Source organism: Cucumis sativus, chromosome 6, assembly GCF_000004075.3.
Source record: "Cucumis sativus cultivar 9930 chromosome 6, Cucumber_9930_V3, whole genome shotgun sequence".
NCBI classification, from domain to species: domain Eukaryota; kingdom Viridiplantae; phylum Streptophyta; class Magnoliopsida; order Cucurbitales; family Cucurbitaceae; genus Cucumis; species Cucumis sativus.
In genome coordinates this window covers 7,814,146-7,824,344 of record NC_026660.2, presented here as the reverse complement: position 1 = coordinate 7,824,344, position 10,199 = coordinate 7,814,146, and the positions used below count along the sequence as shown (strand labels likewise).

Here is a 10,199-nt window from a genome sequence, read left to right as displayed (position 1 = left end):
AGAGTGGTTATTTGGTGAAGTACATGGAAATAAGAGGAAGAAAAAGAAAATCACATGGGAAAATGAAAAAAGAAAAGAAAATAGAAAAATAATTGAGAAAAAGAAAAATGAAACTGATAAAAATAATTGAGAAAAAGGAAAAAAACGAATAAAAAGAATTGAGAAAAAGGAAAAGGAAACCAATACAAATAATTGAGGAAAAGGAAAAAAAACCGATAAAAATAATTGAGAAAAAGGAAAAGAAAACCGATAAAAATAATTGTGAAAAATGAAAAGAAAATCGATAAAAATAATCGAGAAAAAGGAAAAGAAAACCAATATGCATATTTCTCCCTTTAAAAACGCTTGGAGCACGATGAAATTTGCATTCTAATGGAAGATAAGACAGTTTTATTTTTTTAGGAAAAAAAATGGTTCATTTCCATAAAAAACATTAAAATAAATATGGTTTTAAATAAATATGGTTTTTTTTGGAGTGCATCTCCATTTTCTTAATTTTTTTTAAAAAAATAGTTTTATTCTGAAATGTCGTTTTTATTTCTTCTCTCCTTTCTCTTTGGATGTTTTCTTTGCTTTATTCATATTTTTAAACCTAATTTTCTCATATTTACAAAAAGAGAAATTGTTATGGATGACAAAGAAATTGTTCACACGAGATTTTTCGAGAAATTTGATTCATGAAGTTGAACTTATGTTGATGTTGTATTTATGTTGATTTAATGAGATATGGTTCGATCTCTTGAACTTGATCATCTGATTCTCTCTCGGTTGAACGCCTACGTTTGATATAAAGTCTTAGGGATGAGGATTTGATTTGGACCTTCTAGAGTAAAAAAATTCCCAACCCTCGCAAATGAGGGAAACTACTCTAATTATAGATCTTTGGTGGGCTTTTCTAGACTTGAGTCTGGTTGGTTCATGGACCAGACCCATAGACTCAACCACGTGAATTTGAGTCATATTTAGTCTTTGAGCTAAATTAAGCTTATTTTTGGGCTTAATTAAATCCTCATCCCTAAGACTTTTTGGATGTGTTCTTTTTTGGATGAATATATAGTTTTAAAGTTTCTTAATCTAAAAAAGAAAAAAGAAAGCTAACTGAATAAAAAATTATAGTTAGGCTCTCGAAATATATTCCCTTGCCATCTTTAACATGTGTGTCTGTCTCCACTATTCTCTTTTCATGGAATGTTATCCTTAGCATATAATACCCTTCCCCTGAGAACATGCCAGCTATATAGAACATCTGCCAGATTGGAATAGTTTATATTAAACTTGATAATGAAGGACAAGTTTGTAATACTCTAACATTTTACAATGACCGCAAATTTTAAAATCAATTGTACTAGGATAGCATATCAAGTGATCGTATTGCTGTAAGTTCTAGAATGTGTTGAGCCAACGGATAATTAATGGTGGCATTTGTGCATTTAAGGTAAGGACATTTGTGTATTATGCTCATCTTCATGAAAAATGGTAGGAGGCTCAGGAGGAAGAGATTGTCTCATCATGGGTAGAGGTCTAAGAGAGGAGGCCCAAATGGTGGCTGTGGCACTAAAGGAACCATGAAAAATGGGGGGAGGCGGGAGAGTAGTAGACACCTGAATGAATGATACCAATAAGAATGTTAGCTTGCTAACATTGACTATTAATTAGTCCTACAGTTTTTGTAATCAAACACATACAAACATGCATATCGTTTTTTCTTCCCCAGACAAATCAACTAAAGAACAATCTAATGAAATAGGAGTTCATAATACACTCAGAATTAAGACTAAGTTACCTAGGTCATCCTAATGAAATAGAAACTCAATTAGTTAACAAAATTACATCTAGCGGCTACTATTTCATGGTATTGTCTTATGCAAACTCCTTGCATAGGATATACCCTCACTCGCATGTCACCTACACAAACGTGTTTGATCATTGCATTTGTATCAAATACAAAGTGATTCGTATCCATATTGTTATCAAGATAAGATATCCAACCTTATCCCTATACTATAGACACTTTAAGCTGATCTCGAACATTGATCCCTGTATGTCTTTAACAACTTATGATGTTAGTTTATTGGATTTGGGTTATTAAGACAAAACTAATAATATAATTAATAAAATTTATTAAAATAATCATAATAACACTTTATTAGTAATTGTAAATGGATTATATTTACAATCTACAAGTTTTAGGACATAAATCCCAACAGTCTCTACATGAACGATTCAAGATCACATCGTTTTTACTAACTACAAAGTGGGCCGCATTCATAGTGTCTCCAAAATAAAGTATCCAACCTTAGCGTATTCATACACTATAAACCGTTTGGACTATATATTCGAATTTGATCCACATTTATGTCTCTGCATAAAGTTCAAGTATATACTAGATAGCCTTGGAACCTTAGTTTATTATATTCTTACGATTGTAGTATTCAATTTTCACTAATAAGTCCTTAATAACTACTTTATTGAATATAATATAATTTAAACTACAAATTACGAGTTTTAGGACATAAATTCCAACAGTTTTAAGTGATTGATTGTTAATTTATGAATGTTACAAGGTTTCCATGATTAAGTTTCAAGCATCGTTTCAAGTTTAGATTTTTTTAATGAGATTTATATTATCGTGAATAATGAGTTTTTGGAAAATAATTCAAATGATATTATTTAAGCAAGACATGTTTTAGTAAGTATTGATTAAAGAATTTATGTTTTCACGAACAATCTGAGTAAGTTTGATATTTATTCAAGATATAGATAAGCATACATGTTTTTAGTGCTTCCATGTGAATTCTAAGATTTCATGAATTATATGCTGAGCCTGAGACTATATGATACTATGTGCACATAGGTTATATTTTGTTGTCGTCATCTGTATAGCTCCACAACAACGATGTTGTCAAAGGTGATGGCTAGGCCCCACCATAGTAAAGATGATGGGAGTGATGGGCAAAACCCACTACATCATACAATTTATGTTAAGAAGGAATGTTATTTGTTTCCAGCAGAATGATCGTTGTCTGAAGTAATCTCTACCAGAACAGAGTCAGTTGGAAACTGCAACTCATTAAAATTATCATTATTTGTATTCTACTAATCTCTACCACAAAGTAGCTAGATGAGTTGTCAGTTAGATAGCTAACTCATTGAGACCTCCATCGTTAGTGTCAAGTCTCTATCCACTACAATGGGGTTAGATGAGTTGTTGGTTTTAGTAGCGAACCAATTAAGTAAAGTGAAAAGAAGTGTAAGTTATGTTTTAACAATGTGATTGTTTAAACAAAACTGGGAAATGAAGTTTAAGCTAAATTTTATTTAAGTGTTCTTATATTCATCATTCATTGAGCTTTCCTAGCTCACTCTTTCAAAGATTTTAATTTTCCAAGTATGATCATACTCCCAGAGCTGAGCTTACTGTTGTCAGAGGTCTAGTTTATCCATTAGGTTTATGTGTTCGTTGTCCTGGTGGACTTATGTAAATATGTTTAGTAGTGTTGTTCGAGATTGGTTGTAATATTGTGTTTAATTTGTAACTAGAATTTGTATTGTTGAATATAATGTATTATCAGGTATCACTCTAAATGCTTATGATTTTGCGTCTAAGTAGTAACTTTGAGTCGAGTTTCAGTTTTGTTTGTCAATATGTATCATGAGGGAGAGTTGGCATATGTTGGCTTCACATCTCATTTTGTAGCTAGAGATGGTGCTAAGAAGGGGGTGTGACAAACTAAGTGTTTCGATGTTCGACAAACGTGTGACCAATATCTAGTCATACCACATCAGTAGCATACTCTTTTTTTTTTTTTTATCACTTTTTGAAATATTATTTTGTGGAGCTTTCCCTATATGATAAATGTGTAGTTCTTTTGAAATTTGGATTATTAGAACGACCACCACGAAACTAATAGTTATTTCTTCCTCGGCCATAATCTTTACCTCGACCTCGGCCACGACCACGACTATGACCCCGTCCATGATTAAAATTCACAACCTTCGCTTTAGGGGATAATTTTGTTTCAGTTGGTCGGGATTCATGATTTTTCATCAACAACTTTTTATTTTGTTCGGCATCAAGAAAGCATGAGATGAGTTCATTATATTTTTTAAAATCTCTCTCGATATTGCTGCTACAAGAGCATGTTTGAGACATGAAAAGTAGAATATGTCTTTTCCAACATGTCTACATCAATATTTTTTCTCCATGTAACAACAATTTTGAACAATTCACAATTGTAATCACAATTTAAAATCTTTTAGCTTCAAATGTATCAAATTATAACGAGTCTGGGGAAGATGGACTAATTTTAAATGATCATACCTTACTTTCAATTAATTTCACAACTTCTGAAGACATTTTATTGTTAAATATTTTGACATCAAATCCTCATGAATGTGATGACGAAAAAATTCATGACTTTCGCTTTTTCATGATTGATCATTGTATTTCATTTTTTAATTGCATCTTCAAGATTTATGACGTGGAGATTGCATCGCAGCATCAAGAACCCATGGTAAGTAATTGCTACCATTAATGTGAAAGGCCGTAAATTCTAGTTTTGCATGATTTACCGTGGTAGCACTATCATAAAATATTATAATTATATTAAAAAATTAATACAAATCAAATATACAAAATATATAATTTATTTTATTAATTATAATAAAGTGAGAAAATACCGACCTACCTTTAGAATCTACCTTAGATAGAGGAGACACTAAATCTAATAACGTGTTGTAAAAACGAGCAGCACAATGACACACAACCAAGACATAGTGGAAACATGGATATGGAATAAATATAATAATAATAATAATGATTACTAAAATGAATTTAAAAGATATTCTAAAAAGCTTCTAGAGACTTTTGAAATTTCAACCAATTTTGTGTCTTACACATTCATTAAACGCCACTATTTATAAGCAATTTGATAAGCTGGGTTACATAGCCACTAAATCTCTTTCAAGACATTTGACAAGATAGATGGGATATGAAAAGAGTGACATACGAAAACAAACACACTTCAAGGGTGACGTTTTAGAGTAGGATATGGTGGGAGTGAAATATGGTCGATAATGGACATCTATTAACAATATTTATCATAAAAATGACTTTTCACACTTTATTTGTTGAATGTGGCATCCATTTTTACTGAAAAAAGAAACAAAGAGAACAACAGCTTCAAATTTATGAGACAAATCATTTTTTTCCCAATGTATTGACCAATCTAAGCTTTTATCTTCTCTTTCCTTAAAATGACCCTTTTATGGACAAGACCATATCTGTGAATGGATACTCTTTTGAATATTATTTTTACAATTCTTCATATCTTTTATCTCCTCAACATCATTTCACCATCTTCATTCTATGATTGTTTTTTTCACCCACTCATCCCCTTTCCATTTCATATTTCACATTTTCTTTTTCTTTCCATCTAAAAAGGTAATCGGCCATATCTTGAAAACAGGATTGCAACATTCTAAAAAAACATTGTTAAAAAGTTTCAAAGTATCTGCTTTTCAACTTTTGATATATATATATATATTTAGTTCTAATAGCACTATTTTAGACTACTTGAATGATGTAATAGAAATCAATAAAGAGTTAAACTCCACAACCTAAGATTTCTCGATTCAATGTTAAATTAAATTTCACAAACTTTTAATTTGATGACGAAATAGTTACTCTTGTGAAATGAACCAAGAAAGGCATGCAAAATCCAAGCAACCGAGACCAAGTTGGTTGAGGAAAAAAGAGATAAAGAGGATATTCATAAACAAAGACACATTTCTTGGAGAAAAATAAATAACTAAAGGGATTGATGGATTGCTAACTTAATGAGTGCAATCTAAACCAGTTCAGAGGTTATTAGACTAATCATATTACAACTAAACTCATATAAATGGTGTAGACTAGTCAGATTGTGTCTCTACATTAATGGATGGTATATGTGTTTTTCTTTTGAAACAAATTAAATCAAAATATAGGGTGGGGTTAGAAATAGAAAGAGAGAAAGAGAGGGGAGAAATTAGGAGAAAAGGGTCTTAGCAATTAGTAAGTAGTTTGGTGTAAAATTAGGGGTTACAATTGTACAAATGCCATCATATTTATCAATATATCCCTCTTACACACAAGATACACAAATTACACTTATACAAGGAAAAAAAAAAAGGAAAAATAGAGAAATTTGACAAAGACCCAAAGTAGTTTTCCACAACTTTCAATGACCCAAAAAGAGGAAAAAAAATTCTTATTAACTTCCTAAAATGTCATCAATGATGCTCAAAAGTTGGAGAACCTTTAAAAGGTTCCAACTAGCACATAGCCCACTTAGCTTGGCCTTGCAGCAGTCCCACACCACTACCGGTGTCCGGTGCCGGAAGCACCACCACTTCCTCCTTTCCCGCTGCCGATTCCCATATGATGAAATCCAGCACCACCATAAACGCCTCCCTGATGGTGACCCATCATCATTACCCCACCATACATTCCACCCACTCCGTTGTATCCACCACCGGCGCCACCAGCGGCAGCACCAGAAGAGTTGACTCCTCCACCACTGCCGCCGGGCCCACCACCACCACCGTCTTTCTCCCCCTGTCTCCCCATAGTGCTCTTTTCCCCTTCCATTTCCCTGTACTTTTGAAGATAAGTCTTCAGCGGTTCCACATACTCTTCGAATCCAAGCGTGGTCATGGCCCACAGTAAATCATCGCCGTTGATTGTCTTCCTTTTCTCTCTTTGGCACTTGTCCGATGCTTCCCCTGTTATGAAGCTTATGAACTCCGATACGCACTCTTGTACTGTTTCTTTTGCATCTTTTGAGATTTTTGCGTTTGCTGGTAATGCCTTCTTCATGATCCTGCTCACGTTCGCTATCGGCAAGAATCTGTCCTGCTCCTTCGCCGACAGCTCGCTGTTGGCGTTGCTGTTGTGACCTCCCGATTCGTTATCTGAATCCGCCATTTCTAAACGCCCTCTCTCTCTAACGATTTCACAATCTCAACCAATTTCTCCTCCTAGGGCTGTCGAAAGCTTATGAACTACGATGCGTACCTTTTCTCCTCTCGATCCATTCTCATAACAACGATCCACAACACTTACTTTAACTATCAATTTTAGTTACGGAAAGAATACAGACCGAATCCTTTCCACTTTTCACTATCAAAATTGACCGGAACGATTCCTTCTCTCAAAGAACATATAAGAAACGAGAAAGAAGAAAAATCGAATTGCGAAACTCTATTGAGCTAAAACGCTAAACTTCGATTCCAGAATCGTATCCCAAAACAAGAGATTATCATCAGCGATGTTATTCTACGCCTATCAGAAACTCATTGGAATTAAAAAGAAGAAGAGAAAGAAAACACGGTCATGAGATGAAAAAAGAATCAGATAATAGAAAGACACGAGGTACAATTTTCCAGCGCCGGCGACGCGAAACGGAAAAGGGGGGCCGATTATCCTGCAAGAAGAAAATGAAATTAGTTAATAGAGAGATGATGAATGATATTTGGAGAGTAGTGTTTGTTGATCAAGGAATGACCGGAATTCTTAAGGATGCCGGAAGGCCGGAATTGGAAATCTGAATATAAAGAGAAACGGAAAGTTGCCGCCGGAGAAGAAAGACTCCAAGAAAACAGGTGAGGGGGAGCAGAAGGGGAGTTGTTAGAGTCCGTCGAGTCGTTTGGGCTAATAATGCAATCGGGAGCGACACGTTTTTGATTTCTCACCGTTTATTTGTCGATAAGAGTACGCTTCGTGGAAATATCTGGAGTGTTGGATTGGCTAAGGAACGGCGTTGATCTAACGGTGTGTATAGTTCTACGTGGCGATCGATTATTTGTCGTTTTTTATTTGTTTTAGTTTTACGGAACACTCGCAAGTGAATAATAATAATCTTGTATTACTTTAAATATCTCGGGCGGCCAATTCGGCTTCTGCTCCTAATTCTTAATAAATGAATCTAATATTGGCTACCCATAACATCTTCTTATATATTTATTTTACTTGGAAATATATATATACACACAAACCATATTCAATTTATGATTAATTCAATAATTCAAATTAGTCTAATTAGTAAATCATTTCCTTTATTTATATTATAAACTACCTTATTAATCTATCTTCTACCTCTCTTTAAATTTAAATTTGACGCTATTTTGTCAATACATTTTTTGAACCACCAAATGACATGCACTATATAATAAATTTCTTTAAAAGAAAGTAACAAAGTATTAGTAACTTCATTGTAACATTTAAAAGATTTTATGTTTTAAAATCAATTCATCATGAATTTATTATTATATTTCCTTGTATATGTGATAAGAAAATGAAGAAGTTGAAATTTACTTGTATTATATGTAAATTCTGAAAATGACAAACCTTTTGTTTTAGCTTTAACCCTAAAATATCTAGTTATGATTGCGTAAATTTTGAAGAGAGAAAGAAAAGAAAAAGCAACAGTATGAACCAATAAAACTGCATGCTTACATTTTGTAGCTTTCAACAATTTCAATAAGTGGTTTTGGATTGAGATAGGGTTGAAAACTAGTATAAAAACTCACACTACAAATTGTAAGACATAAAGACGACGACATGGTTGAATGGGAGGGATATGGTAGTGGTAGAATGGAAGGAGAAAGATGGCGACATCGGCATGAAACATGAAAGGTAGGGATGTTCTTTTTCTCGAATATTGAAAGGCACATCGAGTCCCCTATGAACCAAGTCCTAATGGGGTAAGAGAATCGTTATATTTTGGTGGAAAATGGGTGAAATAGGAAATTTATTTCATTGCCTAAACAAGGACCGAATATGCCTGTCATGTCCCTCTTCACTGCTCTCGATATATATGTGCTTGAACTTTAACTTATAGTTTTTGGGTTGTAATTTGCAAAGTTCGTTACAACCACAGTTTATAGTTATGGTATGTGTGATATGAACCAGAACACTCTTGTGTTACCTTAGGAGCTAATCACACGTTTAAAAGCCAAGAAATTACCGTTATCATTGAATTCTCATATATATTCAGGAGGAGATGAACTTAATTCCAAAAATTTAAGCAGAACCAATTTATCAAAAGATCTATAATTAAAGTCCGTTGACATGCAAGACGGAACCAACTGAACTTTGTAACTTATTCTATTTTGTAAAAATGTACCTTATTTTTTTGTTTTTATTATTGGATTCTATTATTTGGGTTTTAGTGCATTTGAGTTAGGGAGAGAATGGATTTTATATCTTTTAGGGCAATGAATTGGGTTTAAAGTAGGGAAACAAAATATGACACATTAGTTTTTGATATTTTGAAGATTTTGGATTTTCTATGAATAAAAATTCTCTAGTAGATGATGGAGCATCATCATCATTCTTTTGTAATTTTTGACTCAGAGTTGCATGCAAAGAATATTCAGATAAGTTTGACCACCTTACTTATGAAGTGTTCGAAAACTTAGAGTGAGAAACTAGTTTCTCCTCATCTCTTATTCTTTCTAGTCTATTCCTTTAGGTCGTTGTCAAATTGATTGGAGATTTTAGAATTTGACATTAGGAGTTCACTAGTTAGGTTCCCAATTTTCAAATCTTAGAAATTTTCATATCAACGTGGTGTTAAATTAGCTGTAAAGTTAAACGACCTTGTTTGAGATGTAAAGTATTTTAGTCTAGGTTTAGAAAATTTACGTGTTGAGTATTATTGATTTTTTTACTTAGTACGGGTTTAGGCTTAAAATATTTTTTCATGTTTCTCTCTTATATTATATAAGTAGCAGTGATATGTTAAATATCATATTTCACAAATTAAATAGAAAAAAAAAATTGTTTGGCATGTCATTTGTTTTTCTTAAACTTAAAAAACATGAATTATGACATGTTTGGAATGGCCGAGTTTATATATATATATATACATAAATATAGATATTGATATTGATATTTCGTGCATCCTTGATTTTCAGAGTTTTTTCTTATATTTTCTTTGTGTTTATTGAAGGATATTGGCGAAATTATTGAACTTCAATTATTAGTACAATTGCATTATCAGACAACCAAGTAGATTTTCAGAAAAGAGATAGAGTAACAGACTTTAGCATTTTAATTTGAAATAATTTGTCAAACAATATTTTCTAATAAATTTCTTAGCGATCTGAAGCCTCGAAAAGATCTTGAAGAAACCTAGCTTGGAGGCCATAAATAA

The 10,199-nt window shown here is 32.8% G+C and overlaps 1 protein-coding gene across 1 annotated transcript; it reads right to left on the bottom strand.

Annotated features, from left to right (window-relative positions):
• Positions 1–6,029: 6,029 nt before the first annotated feature.
• On the bottom strand, positions 6,030–7,866 carry LOC101219076 (nuclear transcription factor Y subunit B-3). The gene is made up of 2 exons (XM_004139951.3): positions 7,548–7,866; positions 6,030–7,466 (listed from the first exon to the last, which is right to left on the bottom strand). The coding sequence occupies exon 2, from the start codon at positions 6,965–6,967 to the stop codon at positions 6,362–6,364; it is 606 nt and encodes a 201-aa protein (XP_004139999.1). The 5' UTR covers positions 6,968–7,466; positions 7,548–7,866; the 3' UTR covers positions 6,030–6,361.
• Between the last annotated feature and the right edge of the window lie 2,333 nt (positions 7,867–10,199).